The sequence below is a fragment of the Centruroides sculpturatus genome, unplaced genomic scaffold (assembly GCF_000671375.1).
Source record: "Centruroides sculpturatus isolate CEXI.00-Female unplaced genomic scaffold, Cexi_2.0 scaffold1034, whole genome shotgun sequence".
In the NCBI taxonomy this organism is placed as follows: Eukaryota; Metazoa; Arthropoda; class Arachnida; order Scorpiones; family Buthidae; genus Centruroides; species Centruroides sculpturatus.
The window spans coordinates 274874-296984 of NW_019385172.1; the positions used below are offsets into that span (position 1 = coordinate 274874).

At 32.5% G+C, this 22111-nt stretch overlaps 1 protein-coding gene across 3 annotated transcripts in view; it reads right to left on the bottom strand.

Moving 5' to 3' along the window:
* The window catches only part of LOC111635722 (titin-like), a 159325-nt gene that overhangs the window by 128996 nt on the left and 8218 nt on the right, over positions 1-22111 (bottom strand). For all 3 annotated transcript variants that reach the window (XM_023380781.1, XM_023380780.1, XM_023380782.1), the window contains 2 exons: positions 13942-14024; positions 9-1255 (listed from right to left, as the gene is read on the bottom strand). In XM_023380781.1, coding sequence (XP_023236549.1) covers positions 9-1255; positions 13942-13966 — 1272 coding nt within the window. In that variant the 5' untranslated portion in view covers positions 13967-14024. The remainder of the gene's footprint in view (positions 1-8; positions 1256-13941; positions 14025-22111) is intronic.

Here is a 22111-nt window from a genome sequence, read left to right on the forward strand (position 1 = left end):
CAACTCACTTGTAATGATAAATTGCTTAATTCTAATTCTCGCTTTTTTCTTCTTGGTGGAGGTGTAGGCGAATGAGTAGCAGAAGTTCTTTCCCTATCAGGTAAGCTCTCTGGAGTTGGAAGCCGTGATCTTCTTCTAGGTGGAGGTGTAGGTGCGGTAGTATATTCTATGGAAAAATTAGGAAGACTAGTAATACTACTACATGTTCGAATTGATTTTCTTGGTGGAGGTGTAGGAATATCGGCCCTAGAAAACATAGCTTCTTTCTGATTGGGTAAAGTAGGAAGACTTGTTACACTATCAGGAGTTTTCAAACGTGAACTCCTTTTAGGTATGATTGGTAATGTTGAGGAATCACTCGAAAACATTGCTTCTACATGATATGACATAGCTGGAAGACTCAAAACACTATCAGGAGTCCTTCTGTGAAAATGTCTCTTGGGAGGAACTGGTATACTTTGCTCTTTTGAAAATAATACTTCTTTATCATCATCTAAAGCAGGTAAACTGGTTTCACTCTCAGGTGTTCGTAAATGTGATCTTCGCTTTGGTGGAACAGGAGCAGAAGTTAAATTTTCTAAAACAGATTTTTTTTCTAAACTTTCTGTACTTCCTTTGTCAACAGATGTTTGGGAATGTGATCTCCTTGGAGGAGGAACAGGTGGAATCTTGAATACATCTGATTCATCTTTCATTTTTTCAGAAATGCTTTCACAGCTAATATTTTTTATGACTTCAGGAGTTCTAGATTTTCGTTTTGGTGGAGGAACAGGAATAGTTGTAAATTCAGTTAACTTTTCTGGAACAGTCATCAAATTCTCATCACTTATCAAACTTTCAACAGGCATCTGAATATCAGATTGTCTTTTTGAAGGTGAAACAGAAGAGATGTTAGATGTTTCAGGAAGAGAAGAAAGACTTGTGGCACTTACTGATGGTTCTACAGGACTTTGAACATTTGACCTTCGTTTTGATGGAGGAGTTGGTATTCCAGAAGTATCTAAATGTTCTTTTTCAACAAAAGAATCTCTAGAACCAGAAACATCAGATGTTTGGAGATGTGATCGTTTCTTTGGTGGGCGAACAGGACTTTCAGTTTTAGTATCTATCAATGACTGACGAACATGAGTTTGTCGTTTTGGGTGAGTATGATACATATCATCACAAGATCCACAAAAATACCTTTTATTGCACTGAGAACAAAATATAGATGGTGATACAGCTCCACAAAGATCGCAAACATGCCCAGAAGGTTCTAGAAATAGATTATTATATATGTATAATCACACAAACATCTTAATCTCAATACCGGCTTTACAATTACGTTAAACTACCATACTTACTACCATAATTTCATGTGAATAACTTACAAAATTACATAAACTGCATTAGCATATACCCTATAGAAAATTGCTAAAAGTAAAATAAAACCACTGCACAACCATACCACTGCAACCATTGTGTCTTGAAAACATGATACTTATCAGTTTTCAGTTTAGAAAGTACCATCTCAAACATTAAAGTGCTTTTCATGTTTTTTTCTTTCTTAACAGTTCATTCTAAATGTAATTATAAAAGAAATGATACAAAAAAATAGAATACTGAGATAGAAACTCCTACACTTCATAAGTGTCAAAATGCAAAATGGATGCTAAACAACAAAATCTTAAAGATTTAAACTTAAACTTGTAAAATAAAGAAGAGAAGAACATTTAAAAAGATAGCCATTTTCAGAACTTTCTATTTCCATCCCAGATAATGTTCTATAGAAGATTTTAAAAAAAAAATTATTTAAAGTTCTAGAAATGTTTGCTATGTGAATCTGAACTTAAGACTGTATTAACCAGCTTCCACATTGAGTATCAGAGTATGTCTCTGGACAGTTTTCTTGTCTACAACAGATTTTTACTTGCTGTTTTGCTAGTCCCAGGGTCAAAATTGTCACCCTCTTTTTGTGGTATTGATTACTGTATTTTTATTCGTAGCTATCAATATGTCTGCAGTTCTAAGCAGTAGAATTTCCAAGTCATATATTTGGACTTCTCTATCTTGTAAATTATATGTTATATATAGATATTATTATTTTTCTTTGGATGGTGATGTATGTAAAATTAATAATTTTATTATTTGTATAAATTTGCAATAATGCATTCATGAACCACTTTAATGTATAAATATTACTTTGATCTTGGAACCTGTATAGTGTCCCGAAAAGGAAACATTCCTGATTGTTGGCTACAATGAAGTGCTGAAGAGGTGCACAGATGTTGCCAATTAACAAGAACTGTTAAGACAATAAATAAAGCATTACCTTTTCTTTTCTTTTATTCTTTTAATACTTAACTTTAATAACTAACAAAACTTATTTACAACTTTACTTTCCAACCTTAAAACTAACAGGTCAAAACTCGTCAACTAACAACTTTTTCAAGTGTTGCCAGATATAAATGTAAAATAATTAACATGCCTCCTTACATTTATATTGTAATACAAAAAAATATCAAATACAAGAAAAGTAACAGCTAACTTGACAACTCTATTAACAACTTATCTTAATCTCACACATCTTATATTCTATTCTTTTACATTTAGCATCTCTCTATATTTAATGAATTTGACATTTCCTAATGCCTTTGTAAATATATCTGCAATATTATTTTCTGACTCTTATTTTTAGAACTTCAATTTTTCCTTTCTTAACATTCTCATGCACAAAATGATAATGAACTACAATATGTTTTGAGTTTTTTGTAAAGTTTCCATATTTAGCAATGGCTACTACACCTGAGTTGTCTTCAAATGCCTTAATTGGTTTACAAACTTTAATGAAAACCTGATTCATTAGACAAATCAGAAAATTTATTTCTGTTACGGCTTCTGATAATGCAATATACTCAGCAAATGTAGAAGACTTTGTTACACTATTCTGCTTTTTGGATTTCCAAAAAATTACATTTCCAAACAGTCTAATTATAAATCCTGTAGTAGATTTCCAGTCTAAAATATCTCCTGCCCAGTCAGAATTCACAAAACAATCTAAAATATCGGTATTATTATTTTTACAATATTTTAATTTAAGGTCTTTTGTCAAATACAAGTACTTCAGGACTCACAAAGCATATTTAAAGTGTCTCTCATTGTGGCGATATGCCATAGTTTGTTTATATGTTTTAATTTTAAGCATAATATTAAGTTCCTTTGTCTTTTGTTCTGTATCTTTCTTCTCAAACTTTCTAACGGTCTTTCCTTCCTGCAGGTGGGGACTCAGTTCGGAGAACTACACCAAGAAAACAATAGAAAGAGAAAAGCCCTGAGGCGAGTCAGGGAAGTATGTAGACATTCTTGGTGGAGCGTTCATAGTGGACAGACATAGAAACAGGAAGATCTGAAACATTGCCTAGTCGGACAAAAGGAAGACAGGAATTGTCGGCAGTAATAAGAACAAACCATAGCATAACATAGTAAGTGAAAATTAAGTGAATGATTTTGGAGATATAAACTTTGAAACAAAGAAGAGTAGTGGAAAACGAACTGAGAGTGATCCCTCCATCTGAAAGATCAAAGATTTTCACAAAAAAACCCTGGTACCATAAATATTTTCATCATCACCTTCCTAACACCTATAGGGTTGGCAACTAAGTGATTGCGGATTTTGTCAATAGGTGGCCTTAGCACATTTTTTTTTGCTTTGTCATCGTGTTCAAAGCATTTAACCTATATTGTTTTCTTGTTGTTTGGACTTCCACCTTTAATTTAGTAAAAAAATTGTATCGATTAGTTATTTAGTTTCGTTTTTATCCCAATTTAAAAATGGAAGAACAAGACATGCATTTCAGACATATTTTATTGTATTATTTCCGAAAATGCAAAAACGCATCACAAGCACACAAGAAGTTATGTGCCGTATATGGGAATGAAGCCTTGAAAGAAAGGCAGTGTCAAAACTGGTTTGCCAAATTTTGTTCTGGTGATTTTTCCCTTAAAAATGCTCAACGATCTGGCCGTCCAGTTGAAGTTGATGAGATCCATACCAAGGCCATTATCGATTCAGATCGTCATAGCACAACGTGTGAGATTGCACAGAAGCTCAATGTATCACATACATGCATTCAAAAAAAATTAAAACAGCTTGGCTATGTCAATAAACTGGATTTATGGGTCCCTCATCAGCTTAAGGAAATTCATTTGACACAACGCATTAGCATCTGTGATTCACTTCTGAAACGCAACAAGATTGATCCATTTCTGAAACGACTGATTACTGGCGACAAAAAGTGGATAGTTTATAGCAACGTTAATCAGAAAAAATTGTGGGTGATGCGAGATGAACCAGCCCAGATGACACCAAAAGCTGAGATTCACCAAAAAAAGATTATTCTGTCAGTTTGGTGGGATTATAAAGGAATTCTGTACTTTGAGCTTTTACCAAGAAACCAAACGATTAATTCAAATGTATAGTTCAACTCACCAAACTAAGCGATGAAGTTCAAGAAAAACGGCCAGAATTGGCAAATCATAAGGGTGTTGTTTTCCAGCATGATAATGCAAAGTCCCACACATCTTTGGTCACTCGCCAAAAATTATTGGAGTCCCACAATGTATATATATTTTTTTATTGTTATAATTAGCAAATTTATAATTTGTATGTATTCTCTTTCTCTGTCCAATTAACTCTATACCTTCCTATTGTTGTTCTTTTGGTGAGTTTTGGGCTAAAAGGAGAATCAACATATGCCACCAAAGAGAAGGACAATTTTTTTTGGCATTCTTGGTCGGGAAGAACGAGAAGAGAGGTACATGGTGAGACAAGAGTAGAGTCAGGAAGAATGAGAAGAGAAGCACATGGTGACACAGGAGAAGGAGTATGAGAAAGAAGGTCTACATGGTGGAGACATAGAAGATTAGTGCTCGAAATTTGTGATTGAAGACATAAAAAAGGAAGTTATGAGTGGACTGCTTATCTCAACTAAGGAGAACCACATGGTGAGGTTAAGTTTCCTTTGTTAACTTAAGTGCCCAACTCACAGGATAGGAGAAAGGGGATGCCATACTAACACAATTTTCTTCTCTTCCTTTTTTATTTTAAGTAATATTAGTGTAAAACTTTAAGATAAGTTAGTTTTAATTAGTGATATAAGATGATTGAAATGGATTGTCCACAAATCGGCATCTCAAGTCATTTTTGTTGGGATATCAAAACAAGCAGTGTAAAGTAAAGGACAAAGGAAAAATAGTATATTGTAAGTTAAAGTTAAAAGAAAATAAATTGATATTGTTATCGTATTCATGAAAAACGTAGTTTAATGTATATTGTTTCTTACACATGGTGCCAATAATCTGCATCATCACAGAATATTTGTTTTCAATCTTCTATAGAACATTATCTAGTAGACCTGAAGAAGAATAAAGTTCAGAAAATGTATATCTTTTTAATGGTCTTTCTGGCTTCTTTATTTATGAGAGTAAATGTAAATCTTTAATGTTTATTTATAAAGCTGTTCTATAAGCTAACAAAATTTTTTATCTTATTGCTTTGTTACTGTTTTATTTATCATATAATAATAATATAATGTATTTTATTATTAATAATTATAAATGTTAAAGTAAATTCAGAAAAAATTAAATATAAAAAACTTTAACATCAATGACATCCATTGTTAGTGCATTGAAGTCACTTACTCATCTTGTGTATAGAATATTCTAAATAGTTTTCTGAAAGTTATTATGTAAAAAGAGAAAAATTACTGGACATGTATCAGCTTTTAAGATATAAATCCAAGTAGCATTATATAATATACAATTAAACCATATACTGACACATGGAAAATGAATGGGAGAAAACTGAAGGCAAGACATGCATATACATATCTTTGGTGGCTTTGGAAGAAATTGCAACGATAGACAAATGTCTATAATATGTAACGGATTTTTCACAACTTTTAAAGACACACTTGATGATTTTAGATAAAGTAAAGGCTTTTTTTTTAAAAGACAATTTTTTAAAAAAATTCTTAAAAAATTTAAACTTTAAAGGTTAAGACAAATTAGATAACTGGTTGTTTTTTTAACTATAACTGCATTTTATCAGAGACAAAACAACACTAAGTTTCACAAAACATTAGCCTTTATTATTATGCATTTCAGATGCAAATTTTGTTTCTTTTGTACCCCTCTTCAGATAATACAGATAATACAGATCTAAGTTAGGGAAAAGCATACAGATAATACAAAACAATACAACATTTAAATGATTCACATTATACAAACTGATCTCTTTTGCTAAACACAAAAATGTTCCATTTAGTCAGTTATCAATCCTTTAGTCATCATTCTACCAGCCTGTCTGTTTTCGTACTATTTTAACCTCACCACATCCACACACAAGTCATCCATCTCCATCCCATTATTTAGATTAATAGTGCTATGTGCACTTACAATCACAAAAAAGCACTTACAAGTGCAAGTTTTTAAAAAATTGTCTTCTAAAAAAAAGTAAAAAACTGTACCATAAATATATATTTCTTACTTATACAAAAAAAATTAAAAGCTGTTTGATGAATTCATAATTACAAATTAAAATCAACAGATAATTCACATCTGATTTAAAACTGACTTTTAAACAGATTGTGGTGCCTGTCGGCAACGGGCCAATTCAGACAATAGAGGGCGCAAAGAAAGGGAAAAAGCAAACTCTGAACTGGTCACCCACTTTCCAACCAACAGCTACTGGGAACAGACGTTAGGACAAGCGGTCAGCGCAAACAACTGTAACCTTCAATCGATGTCGAGCTGTATATACATTGTATGGTACATTACTGTATATATTCATAAATAAAGAAAGGCATATTAAATTCCGACTGATGTATTTTCAACAACATCGAGCGATTTCATAGAGGGATATAACCCCAAAAGATAATCAATAGGTTATCCACACAAAATTATGGAAGTTTTATCAAATATAGATCCACTTACTATAGATGTGTTTGTAATTAAGAAAACTAGTTAAGCAATACAATTCATCAAAAACTTCACTACATAGATAAATACACATAATAATAAAAATAATTAGCTTTAGATATAACAGTTTTCATATTTTCAAAAATTTGAATGATCTTGTTTGAATGATAAACTATAAATTGTTTCAGTTTTGGAAATATTCTATATACAAAATAAAAAAATTTTTAAGGGTAACTAGAATCTTTTTGCTTGTTAAATTTACAGGCCAGTCACAAATCTCAGGATTAAAACATCAATTCTTTTATTAACTTCTTCATCTTTACACTATTTACAATAACATGCATTTGAGATACGTACAATCCTTGCTCAGTTATTTTTACACATTATTGATCACTATACAGTAAAATCTGTTAACCAGAATCACACAATATCAAATTATTTTTCCATTTTGGCAGGTATCAATTTTCAACAGGTTTTAGTGTTTTTTCTCGTATTTTTATAGTAAGATCACTTTTACATATATTGAAAAGATTTTATTACTACATTTAATTTGTGAGTACCACCTGTGAGGTTTAATCATGGACTTGATATTATCTGGAGTAACATGGTTGACTCTCTCTTGTTATGAAGGAATTGTCATTCAGAATGGCAAGAGTAATTGATCAGTGTATGTGGGGGGAATAGGTACTGAGGCAAGAATTCCATTTACAATTAAAATGCATTTTATTTGCATACAAAACAATAGCTTACAATATTTTGTAAATCTCCTATTTTCCAAAACAAGTTAATTAAATAAAAGTCCTGATGACAGTCCTAAATTTACGATGATCTCAGGTGTCTTCACTCCTTCTGTCAGCTACAGCAATGTCCAAAATGAAAATGGTACAATGAGACTTGGAAGGTCCAATCAAAGAGTTTTCCAACAGAATGATGCACTAAAAGAGTTGTCACACTTAGGGTAGGTTATAATTAACTGTAACTAACTAGCATGCAAGAAACTTTCATGGGATAAGCCTGTGCATCGTTGATTTTGGGCTTTTTAAAGTGTTCACAACTCTGTTTGGACATTTTGGTTTGTCCAATCCCACCTCTCCTCACTTTGCAAGTGGTCCTTTGCTTGTTGACAAGGGCTTTTTGGGACCAAATTCAAATTCATGGTAAAGTTGATGTCAATGTTCAATGTCTCACCGAATCATGACACCAGGCAGAGATGTCTATTGTATTTTCATAATTTCTCCTCATAACTCAGAATGAAGCATTTTTCTCCCTGGCATAAATATGAGGGCTATTTTTTAAATAAGGTCTGTTTGTGAATGAGAGTGAGAATAACACACGATTGCAGCAGTGTATATGTGTGTCTGCTCCGAACATGCTTTGCACATGTTTAGACACCATTTGCAGCCGTATCATCTGTCTGTGTGCTGAGCTGTAAAAGTTTATAATGTTTAAGAAAATTGAGTCACCTGTTGACTGTGAGATACGATCTTATATTCGATTCTTGAGTGCAAGAAACTTTGCAGCAGTGGAAATTCACCGTCAGATTTGTAAAGTTTAAGGTGATAATGCTATGAGTGACAATAAAGTTCAAAAGTGGGTGAGAATGTTCAAGGTCGAGCAGGTTAATAAACATGATGAGCCACACCCTGGCCAACCTTCTCTGATTTATGAAGATTTGGTTCACAATATGGATAACAAAATTTGAGAGGACTGACAATTCATGATTTCAATGTTATCAATTGAATTTCTACAGGTTTCAAAGTCAGTTTTGTATACCATTGTTTCAGAGAAACTGAATTATTGAAAATTGTGTTCTCAATGGGTTCCAAGACTGCTTTCTGATGATCACAAGACAAAAAGATTGGACAGTGCTTTATTGTTTTTGACTTGATACAATCAGGAAGGAGATGAATTGTTGGACCACATCATTACAGAAGATGAGACTTGGTTGTCTCATGTCTCCTGAGTCCAAGCAACAGTCAATGGAATGGCAACGCACATCTTCGCCAACCAAAGCCAAACAGTCCATTTCAGCACGAAAAATTATGGCAACTGTCTTTTGGGACAGGAAAGGGATTTTGTTAGTGGATTTTATGCCAAGAGGCACAACAATCAATGCTGATGCATATTGTGTGACCTTGAGAAAATTCCAGCATGCCATACAAAACAAGCAGCATGGTCTACTGTATTCCAGTGTGATGTTGCTCCATGACAATGCAAGGCCACATGTTTCCGCACAAACACAAGGTCTAATCAGTTCTTTTGGATGGGAACAACTGGATCATCCACCTTACAGTCCAGACCTTGTATCCAGTGATTTTCACTTCTTTCGATAATTAAAGGATTTTGGTGGTCAACAGTTCAACGACGACGAAGAAGTGAAAACTGCAGTCATGGATTTGGCTTTTTCACAAACGGCAGATTTCTTTGAAGTCGGAATTCAAAAACTTGTTGAGCGGTATGACAAATGTATGAACAAAAATGGAAATTATGTAGAAAAGTAGAAAAAAGTATGTGGAATATGGAAAAAATATATTTTAATGATATTTACAATAGTTTTCTTCTTATTAAAAAACGGACCTTATTTAAAAATTAGCCTTTGTATTATCAGTTGCACTTGCATGAGTTGTTAAAAATATTCATATGTTGTTTTTGTAACCATTGGAATGAGAGATTGAATTTCCCATTTCACACTCTCTTTTCTTTTCTAAACTGTGGTACTCCCAGCCCTTGTTCATTTTTTTTTTAATTATTTTATTTCATCTGTTTTAATATTAATTTGTTTCTGAACTTGGTACTGTTGTTATGCCCCAGTTGGACACTATCACCCAAGGCTATAACAGATTGCTGGGTGTGTGGCTGACGTGTAATGGAACTTCCTTTTTTAATAATGTATTTTTTCATACATAATCAGTTATCCGAGCCACCTACATATGGCCTAGTTTTGTTTATTTTACTCTTAAATACTTGCACAATAAATTTCAGCTCATTTTGGTCACTAGAACCCGTGCCAACTTGCATCGAATCATGTCCATACATGTTGCACTAGAAAACTGGCACATATTCGCTTTGTTTTCCATTCTAACACAACCTGTTGGGCTATTAACACAGTTTTATTTTTCGAAGATATCAGTGGAATTACGAAGTGCTAAAGAACATATTTTCTTAGTCAGAGATAAACTACCAAATCACGGGTGCAAAATAACTGTCAAATTGGCAAGTACTCGCAGTTTTGTTTTTTAACAGTCGCAAAGTTAAATTAACTGTTAGTGAAAGTGCAAATCTTGTAATATGCAAGTGTACCATATTTTGGGAAAAAGCTAGAATACCTACAAAATCTATACCTAACTGTGTCAAGAAATTGGTGGATCCTTATCACATATGGAGAGAGTTGCAAAAAAACAGTAAGAAAACTCAAGATGTTTATAAGCGCTGCAAGAAAACTTTTCAAATGGATTGAGTTAACTTATTTGATATTGCACACGCCGATGCCCTCGAACGTATGACAATAGAGGAAGATAAAAATAATTCTTACAGAAACAGAGAAAACTAGGGTGTCCGGGCTGCTTAGTGGGTGTAGATAAAAAATTGGCTGAAAAAAAGAAAGGGCAAGGCAAAGAAAAATAGAAGTAAAAAGAAAAAGGCTCAAAAATATTTCTATGAAAGCTGCATCGACTTCTTCAATATTGCATAATTTATCACCACTCCAGGAACTATACGACAGTTCTCATAGCTCTGACAATAGTCTGGATGAGCTTTTTCCTCAAGAATTGAATACTGTGCCATCTGAAACAGTGTAAAAAGAGGAAGAAAAGATTTCGTTACGCCTAAACTAGTTGCAGCTTTAGACAGATGCCAGTTAAGCATTAGAGATTCCATTTATATTCTTCATGCTACAGTGGAAGTACTAGGGCTTAGTATTGATGAATTTTCAATTGACAAATCTTCACTTCAATGGATTCGGACACAAGTGAGGAAGGACAGAGCAGAAGCCATAAAATCTGATTTTCAGGATTATGTGCCAGAAGTAGTCACCATTCATTGGGATGGCAAATTGTTACCTGGCTTGAACATTAGAAGTTCTAAAGAAGAGTTCCTAACAATTCTTATTTCATTCAGAGAGAGGGAACAAATGCTTGCCGTACCAATACTGGACAGTTCTTCTGGTAAACACTAAGCCAACACAGTTTCGAATGCACTCTATGATTGGAATTTAAATGACAAGGTACAAATAATGTGTTGTGACACAACAGCATCCAATATGGGTTGCTTAAATGGAGCTTGTGTGCTATTATAGCAAAAGCTAGAGAGCTATTACTCTTTACTTGTCACCATCATATATATGAGCTACTTTTAAAAAGTGTGTTTGAAACAAAAATCCTCCAAGTTACTAACAGCCCCAATATTCCAATATTCAAAAAATTTAAAGACTCTTGGAAGAGCATTGATTCTATAAACATACAAATGTGCATTGATTTTGTAAAACAACATTTCAATGATGCGGAAATTGATCAATTATTATCTTTTTATATGAGAGAACTTCAAAAATCTATTGTGATAGATGATAATCGTGAATTAGTTGAGTTATCTATCATATTTTTGGGGGGAGATAAAGGAAAAAAAATTCAAATCAGGCATCTGGAAGCAAATGCATCAAGCAAGGTGAATGGCTAGGGCTATTTACTCTTTGAAAGTATGTTTGCTGCAGTCTCAATTCAGAATGAATGCCAAGGACAAATGAGCATTGCAAGACGTTTGCTTATTTGTTGTAACAGTTTACGTAAAACCCTGGCTTGGATGCGGTTTGGTAGTACAGGTGCCGTATCAAGATTTGTGCTTTTTAAAAACATTAAAAGAATACAAAAAAGTTGACAAATTAATTTCCCATGCAGCTTTGACCAAGTTTTGTCAACACTTGTGGTACTTATCTGAGGAAATAGCCATATTATCACTATTCAATGATTTAGTTGATGAAATAACCAAGATGAAAATAGTAGCTAACTTGGAACGAGAAAGTATATCCGATTTCAGGAAAAGGTTTATTCCATCAAAAGAAGAAATAGTCAGCTCTTTGTATAGTATATAGAACTACATGTTTTGTTTGTACTTTAATTATATCTTATTTAAACTATACCTACTTTTTGTTTCAGGAAAAATTTTGGATTGTTTTGTGTCTAGGAAGAGCAAAAATCTGTTTACTAGGTTAAAAATTGAAAGCAGTTTCCTTCAGGAAAGTGTTTCTTCATTTTGTATGTAAGTAAGTCTTAGCGATTTGAAAAGAATTAAGGGGTATGCATTTAAAAATTCAAAAAAAAAAATTTTTTTCTTCATATAAGGACACCCTCATATATATATATATTGAATCACAATGCTCTGTTTACAGGTCTTGGTGAAATAAAAAATCCATATTGTTCACTTCATTTCATGGCTTGCTTTGCTCTCTCTTATCATAGATTTATAATTCAAGATATATATATATCTTGAATCACAATGCTTGTCAGGAAATAATTGTATAGTATTAGTTTATAGATATTGTCAGGTAATTTTAATGTACATCCTAGTTTAGTTCATTCGTGTTAGTGCTAATATCAGTTCTTTTCATTTATCATATAATTCCCAATAAAATTCACTCTCAAGTGGATGGGAATTACAAAACAAAACAGTTTTTTAAGCAAATTTAAGTGAGAAATTTGGACCCTATCCAGAGCCTCACAAATTCAAAATGATTCCATCTAAAGATGGGAGTATTTGAATGCAAGAATTGAGAATTATTCGATTAAAAAAGTTCTCTTTCCAAGAGCTTGTAATAGGTATTCAAATAAACAGCCTTATCAGATACAATCTTTATGAGGTCACATGATAGCTAACAAGCCAATTCAAGAATAAAGGGCTAGTGTTTCACTCTGCATTCAGAATTTCTAATTGCATTACAGTAATACAGAGATCAAGTTATTCTGTGATGTGGCTTTTCAAAGAATTTTAATACCCTAACATAATCATTTACTTCAATCTCTGTTATCATTTTAATTATCATCATTTTAATCAACTTGTTATCAAATACTTGGCATTAATTAGTTACTAACTACTCCACACAAGGCAAATTAGCATCACTATGTTACCTTATTTCCATTGTTTTCATGAATTACAGTTGTTGTTTGTTCTTGAAAATTCAATTCTTTGAAAGTCATTCTGATTCTTGAAAATTCTCACTTCTTAAAAGTACTCAATTCTGCTCTTGATTATATCTAACATCCTGTCTATATGTCTCCTCATCATATGACCTTTCTTTCTCTGACAAGGTTTGAAATTGTTCTTGAAATACAGTTTGTCATGCTCTGCAATGATTGTTATAACTGGAGATGATTTTACTTATATATCAATACTTACAAGGTGAAATCATAATTTTCTGTTTTATTCATGTTAAGTAATGTTCTTCATAACCAAAAACTTTTTCTACCTTGGACAGGTTTTAACTTATAACAAAACTTAATGTAAAACTTCATGCCATTCTGAAGTTTTTTCCATTTTAGATAGGTTTAGTGTGACATATATCATATATATGTATATATATATATAGAGGCCTATACACCCATTTATTTTCTAAAATAATAAATTTCTTGAAAACAGTTGACTGTAACTTCACTCTATGAATGATGTAAAAATAAATTGAAATAAATAAAAGAATTGTTGTTTGGGTTTGTGACGGGTTTAAAAATTCAACATATAAAAAACAAAATGAACACTAAAACTGAAAAACTTGGAAATAAAGTACACAAAAAAGAAAAAAGTTTTTTGTGTACTTTACAACATATAAAAAAGTTTATAAAGGTTTAGAAAGGTTTGTATATTGTATAAAAGTAAAATATTTGTATAGTTATTCAAAATGTTTTCAGTTTTTAAATACATTCAAATTTTGAATTATTAGCATTTATGAATGAAAAAGATGAATAAAATATTCCTATTTAAACAGTAAACATGTAATAATACCTTCTAAGCTACTTTTGTCCTCCATGATTTATCTTTGCCCAATTCTTAGCAGCGATGGAGAAAGATCAGGTATGCTGTTTCAACTAAAATATAACAACAATAAATAATCAATATTAAGTAAGTTATTAATTCAATAAATTAAAATGTTATAAATTTATATTTTTATTGTATGATCAATAAGTACAGTGTCTTTCATGATAAGCATAAATTTTAATGAAAAGAACAAATCATATAAGGAACAGTAAAAGTGTAATAGTACCACTAAAGTTGGAATAGTCAACTACTAATGTGTTCCTTATATGATTTTTTTCTCTTTAAAAAAATTTATGCTTATCACTAAAGGATCTATCAGAAGAATGAGTAGCAATTAAACAACATAAGTAAAGTGTATTCCTTAATAATGTTTTAAAAAATAGCAACTTTTTGCTAAACTACACAGTAGAAAAACTTTTATACCAAAATTAATTCCAACTCAAACCATTTTGTTATTTGTTTGAATAAAACACATGTTCAAAGTGACCACCCCATTTATGAACACATTTTCAGAATTATAATCCAGTACAGTAGCCCCTCATTATACCATTTATTTGGATATATCATGCTTTTTTTGTAGTCCAAATGTAAAAGCACTTTAGACAATTCTTTTTTAAAAAATCAGTTGCCATTGAATTTTTACTGGCAAAGAAATATTACCTCATTCCAATCATTGATCTTGAAATTACCATTGTTTGAAATACAACTGACAAAAAAGTAAAGTCAACATGAAGATATAAAATACACAAAACAGGTAGATATATCATGCCATATAATATTTGCTCATTTGATTTGTCTCCCAATGTGCACAATATAACAAGCAGCCAATGTATTTCTGATAGTTATAGGTTGCCAGATTTCTATGATGGATTAAAGGGCACTTAAAAATGATTAATGCTATCACTCTCCAACTTTCTCTCCACCCTATTCCATTCCAAAACAGTAAAACTGAATGATTTTTAGTTAACAATTATATTCTGTTTATTCAAATAATAACAGCTTTTAGTTTAGAAACTGTTTATTGTCTGTATGTAAAACATTTTCAGTTCTAATTTAGGTCATCTTCAGTATCTATTTCCAATAACTCATTTTAAAACACCAAATGTAAGAATGAAAAATAATTTAAAATACAATGTTAATATCAGAATAGAATTTTAAAATTCTAAATGCTTTTTTTTTTCAGATCTATAGATATTAGGATTAAAGAGCATTGTGGAACATTTAGAAATCCTAGAATCTATATGCCTTCCACTATGCTCATATAATGGGTAATTAAACCTAATGTTAATTTAAATTAAGAAATAATGCCAGACTGTTACGCAAGGAAAGTAAAAACATCCCATTCAGATTGTTAGAACAAGTTTATATTTTAATTTTTAGTAAGTATAGATGAGTTATAATTAAACAGATGCATGTGGTATGCTACAACTGCGGAATATATTAATGAATAGCATACATTTTCTGAATCAAGTTTAAAAAATTATTAGATCAATTAAATCTTTATTTTATTTAATTTTTTAGAAAAAGTGCATTTAGAATCTTCAGATACTAATCTGATATTAATGGCTTGTGTTCTTAAAACATTTGGTGTTCTAAAATTAGTTGTTTGGAAGTATATGCTGAAATGATCTAAATTAAGGTCATACACATTTAACATTAACAATAAACAGTTCCTGAATTAAAAATTGCTATTATTTGAATGAATTTATCATGGTACTGGGGCTGTACTCCTTATTTTTGTTTTAATACTTAGAATATAGTATGCTTTCTTCAATCCTTTCTGCCTTTTCACCTTTAGCTTCTTCTTCCAACTTTCTCTATGGCCATTTCTGTCTAAGTTGGGCCCCCTTTCCAGAAATAACTGGTTTGACTAGTGGCAGAGTAGGGCATGAGAGAAAGAAAGGTGAAGACTAGTGGTCTGGGTTAAAGAACTGTGGTCAGACAACAGTGGTCCATCTGTAATAGTGGGATCCAGACTATAAGTACAGTAATACCTTGACTTACGCCACCCCGTCTTACGTGAACCCGGAGTTATGCGATTTTCAAATCTCATGGATTCGTCTTTTGTTTGAGCGGCACACAGCTCTTCATTACTCACTCCCCCCACACTATTGTTCAGCTTACATGTTCGGATGTGTCGTGCTGAATCGACACATAGTTACAATTTATTTTGTGTTATTTATTTCTGTGTTTGTTATATCTACGGAGACTTGAGAGACTCTATATGGTAATTTCTTGTAACCGTAAATGAATCAAAAGATGTGATAAGATTAACGAGAACATTTATTAGCTTACATATGTCCGAATTTGGATTTTACACAAATTGCAAAATTATACCCCGACTTACGCGAATTCGACTTACGCGGTTATCGCTTGGTCCCACCTATCGCGTAAGTTCGGGGTATCACTGTATCAAAGAAAAGGAAAAAGACAATGGGATTCAGGCAAACAAGATAGAAATAGAAAGGTGAAAACTATCAAATACTATGCAAATAATACTACTTGTAAATACTATCAAATCCTTATCATAATTTATGGGGTAGAATAAGTCTTGTTAGTTAATTGTACACTTTTTACCAGCTGCCATACACAAAAAGAGTCATTTGTGACAGCAGGCAACTTCTGAAAAACATAAAGCTCACAAGGCAAAAAAGAATATACCCAGTCTTTGACTTAGTGTTACTACTGCAGGATCATTCATTCCAACTAGGCACTCATCAGTGACCAAGTGAACAAAACAACTGAACAGTGGCAGATGGTCCCAAGTTTGTGCTTGATCAACAGGCTTTCTGCATAGCATTTTTCAGGTTTTCTTCATATGTCAAACACTTAAATAGGAACCACTTTCTCAATTGAAAGTCCTCCCAGAAGACACGTCCCTTGACAGATTGTCCTTGTGTTGCAATCCCTTCTTCCATCAATCTAATCATTCCAACTGGACTGAAAAACTGATTGCTTATTTACCAATTAATTAGTGAGCACACCAAAATAGCTTAATTAGTTTAAATGTCAAATGTTTTGATCTCTTTGTGTTCGAATAGCTAACCAACTAAAAAACTTTTTCTACCTTTTGATATAATAAAAATGTGTGTTGTGTGTACATATATATACACTGTGACTGTACACCATAATTTTAAGTTATTATAGAATATTCTAGATTGTAGTTTGTCCTCAATTCTTATAATTTCCTGTTTCTAGAACTTTCTCCTGCCTTTTATTTCTACTTCACTTGGTTGTTGATTGACATTCTGAACTGTTCCATTGGGAGAGTAAATGTCTGAGGGCCCAAAATGTGAAAGTAATGGTTTTTCAGAGAAGAGAGACGGCTGGATCAAGCTTCTCTCAGATGGAGAGAGAAAGTTGATCTGGACCATAGTGAAGAACCTAGGAGTTTGCTGAAGGCTTTGTGCCACCAGAGTCCTAATGCTTAAAACAATTGTCGATGAAGACAATCTCTGTTATCCCTCCAAAAAAATGTATGTGATAACTCGTCTCCAAAAGGAAGGATGAAATTCCATTGAGAATCAACTAAAATAGTCATTTCAGAAACAAAAGGATCAACCGAGTATAGGTATCCCTTTCTTTTCTTTATTCTCTGTCTATCTTAATTTCCTATTCCGCATCTTGAAGCATAAGTTAGTTTTAAGTTAATTTTAAAAGGTAAATTTTTGTAATATAGATTGTGCCCTTTTTTTTTATTATTGTAAGCATGAAAACCTCTTTGTTTGTCAAGCAGGTCCATGTGCTGGCACCTTTTGTTCTTGGGCAGAGCCTAGAGTTGGTATCCGAATCCCTTTCATTGTGCATTGTGTTATCTCAATAAATGTATTGTTATTGACAAGACTATGTCTTGTTTATAAAATTGTACTGCCGTTTTTTATTACCAGCATAGAGGTATGAAGAGGTACATGTTGAGAGTTAATATTTGGCACAGAGTATTTGGTGCTTAAATCATTTGTGGATAAAAAAATCCAGACTCGTAGGTAGTCAGGAGACCAAGAACCGAGTCAAAATAAAATCCAAAATGGAAACCCTCTTCTACAAACAGGCAAAACTGCCACCTCACCCAACCGAAGTCAGGTAGGGGAGTCAAGGTCCTAGATTATTCTAAGACCTTGAGGGGAAAGTACCACCCACAGTCATACTAAGAAGTGAACTCTGACCTTAGGACTGAACACGTAGTTTCTTCTATGTTAAATAAAATTTGTAATGTAATTTTGTAAATTTGGGAGTGCTTCAAATATGACATTAAAACTTTTATGTCATTACAAGTGGTGTTTTCTAACATTATCTAGTATATTAAAATCATGGGACAGATAAAAATTTGACGTTATATTAAAGTTGTCATTACAGCCGATGATGTTATAATCAAGTTAAACTGTATAGTGTTTGTGCAAAATAAAAAAATAATGTCGGACAATACAATAGCCATGATTATTTTTTTCAAAAACAGGAAATTTTCGTTACGCATCGACAAAAATTCAACCCGGGCCGACACACAATGAAGAGAAATTTTTAAATTGGATAGGTTAATTTCATCGAAAATGCATGGTGGACGACCTCATGGTTGTGGCCGGTGAAGTTTGAACAATCACACCCAAAAGCAGCAATACCAAAGAAGATTGCCTTGAGCGTCAAAGTTATTCCACTTAGTAGTGAGTCTCCAAGACATAGTCTTGGCCCAAATATGGTTTTGCTTTTTTACTTGTTTCATTTTATACTGTCTCAATATTGTTGTATTATCACCTTAGTGGCAATTGGGCACAACTGCATCTTTCACAACACACACACATTTTTATTATGTCAAAAAATAAAATAAATTGTTTAATTCATTTAGAATTATGTTCAAATTAAAAAATAAAAATTAATATCTCTGTATTAATTTTCTAACATTTTAAATTTTATCTTAAAGAAATTGTTTTGTTATTGAGTTTTTTTTTTTTTTTTTTTTTTTTGGAATTAACCAAAAACATATAAGAACAAAAAAACTTTAATTTTTTTTCCAAAATTAGAGATACAGGTTGTTTTATAGGATGCCAGATAGTCTCGACTCCAATTAGTGATATTCGTCACCCGAATATTTATACTATACACACTTTTCTTGAATGATTTACTCTACATGACAATAATCATAGAATCTTTCACTATCTAGACATTAGTTCCATATTGTCTTACAAATAAATGTAAAAATTAATCTATGACTAAGATGTACAGTACATCATTACTTATATAACTAAGACAGAGAATAGGGGATTGATCAGAAATAGGAGATAGAAAAAGGGTACCCAAACTTTAGTATCAGGATCCTTGTGAAGGGTCTCTTGTTGTTGAATTCTCTCTCTCAAGTCGTAGATCGGGAAATCCAATCCCTCAACAAATTAATCACTGGGCTGAAAAATATCACAATATATCCTTAAGTCCTTCAATGACTTTTCAGTAAAGTTCTTCTCGACACCTCATGTCCTTTGTTCCCTCTGTACAATGCTAAAACGTACCAAAAGGGTTGTCTATACATCTGTCCACACCATGGTCCAAACCACAACTCTCTAGTATTCTCTCTTCTTACCCTTAGGATTGCACACCCTTCTCTTTTTCTCCAGACTTTCTATGACCATATATAGAAAGTAAGTTCGAATAAGAAAATTCCAGGTAGAACAGACAATAGAACAAAGGGGAAAGTAGGAATGGAAACAAGAAATATAATATAAAATATAAATACACAATTGCAATGCAGATATGGCATATAGCCACAATAATCACTTAAAATATAATATATATGTTACTGTAAAAGACTGAAATTAGAGAATGTCGATATTCTCTGGTGAATGTTGACACATACAAAATATGTCAGTGAAAGACCGAATATTTGGTTATATTATTATACATTCGAACAATCGCCAGTGTATGTTGACAAGCACAGATAAGCTTTGGTGGAGGTCAAAACGACACCCGAGAAGCCAATGTCGACAGAAAGGCAACAGTCTGTCTCCAAATCCTTTGTTCTGCCACAATTGATGAAATCACATGGCATCTATTTGTTATACTCTGGAACACTGCTGTTTGTCAGTCTTATGCAAGGTTTGCTAGTGCGTGCAACATTTTCTTAAATTTTATTTTTTTATCCAATACCCTAATTTATATTGAACGAATACTGCAGTGTACCAAGAACTTTTTTTTGAAAAGTTATATGCATTAATTACAAGTAATTGAGAAGACAATTGTTTTTATTTTTCTCAAGAAAAGTACTCTAAAATACTTTCTGAAGTGATTTCTGCTAAAACTAAGTGCAACACACTTTTGGATTACAGACGATTAAAACGTTTTGATGTTTTAAAAATTAATGATGAAGAGAAATTAGTTGTACCATTAAAACCAGAAGAAACGAAAGGTATTGCACTTAAAGTGCACCTAAAAAAGGTATTGTTGTGAAAACAATGGTCAGTTCGGAATTAAACTCAAGATGTCAAGTCGATCTGATAGACCTGTAATCACACAAGGATGGCAAATATAAGTTCATAATGGTGTATCAAGATCGTTTAATGAAATTTGTCCAGCTACTACCTTTGAAAACTAAGACAGCTGAAGAAGTAGCATATCACCTTCTTCAAATATTTTTAACATTTGGTGCCCCAGCTATATTGCATTCAGATAATGGGTAGGGAATTCTGTAATCAAGTCATATCCGAACTATGCGCTATGTGGAAAGATGTAAGATAGTTCATGGAAAGCCCCGTCATACTCAAAAACAAGGCTCAGTTGAAAGGGCCAATCAGGATATACAGAATGTGTTAACTGCATGGATGAATGATAACGATACAAATAAATGGTCAGATGGTTTGCCCTTTTTACAATTTTCCAAGAACACTACATATCACAAAGGAATATGTCAAAGTTCTTACAAAGCCATGTTTGGCATTAACCAAAAAGAGGCATAGCATCGTCATCTTTGCCTGGTGAACAAATCACAAATATTGAAACCGAAGAACAGCTCAAAGAAATTGTTAATACTTTTGAAGGAAATTTGAGCAGTGGCCATAACAAATACCATATTCCAAAGGAGAATATTGAAGAGGAGCTGCAACCCACCACATCTTCCTGTCAAGCCCTGACTGAACAACACAAATTTATTTCTATAAAAAAAGTAGCCACAAAAGAGAATCTTCTACTGCAAGCAACGAAAATGTTACAAACTTCAAAAAGAAAATTTCCTCCTGCTCAAATTGGTGATACTATACGAATACAAGTCCCTGATGTCGACCGTGACTGTACAGATGCCCAAAATGTGTTGGCGGTTGTTGTTGGAATGGAAGACTCCAACTTTTATAAATTAGCGAACAAAAAAGGTACCCTCAAGCAGCTTTATACCCGCAATCAGTTCGTAATTTGTAAAGAAAAGTTACTTTCCATAGATGAGATTTCTTCTCAAGAAATATCGCTGAGAGAAGCAGCTGCAGATAATTTGAAAAGTGGAGGGCAAGGCTATACACACTGTCAATGCAAAAAGAAGTGTTCCATGAATAAATGCAGTTGTAAAAGCAAGGAACTCTTCTGAAATTCAAAGTCTCATAACAGTTTAAGTTGTTGCAATAAATAAGATTGTATAACATTAATCACATAATATATATGTAAGTTTTACTTTTTTGATTAAGAATGTACTGTTCATTTTAGGTTCAACAGTTTATTTACATGTGCTGTTACTTAAGCTTTCTCCTATCTTGACATATTAAAAAGTTGCATTTTTGTCTTAACGTAATAAAAATATTTTTATTCAACATTCACCATCAGTACATGCTGAATGTGGACATTTGCCAGTGTAAGTGAGAAATAATGATATCTAGCAATTAAAACGACTGTGTGAATGCTGACATTCACCAGAGAATCTTGACATTTGCCAGATGTCAGTCTTTCACAGTAACATATATATTATATTTTAGCTGGTTAGCTATTCAAACATTTGGTTCAAATTGCTTTACTGAAGAGATCAAAAACATATGACATTTAAACTAATTAAGCTATTTTGGTGTTACATTTTTATTTTATTACTGGAGTGTAAATATATCATATACACGGGGCATTACAAAAATGATGAGCAGGCTAGATGCAGTCGTACTATACTCACTGAAATAAAATATGGTCT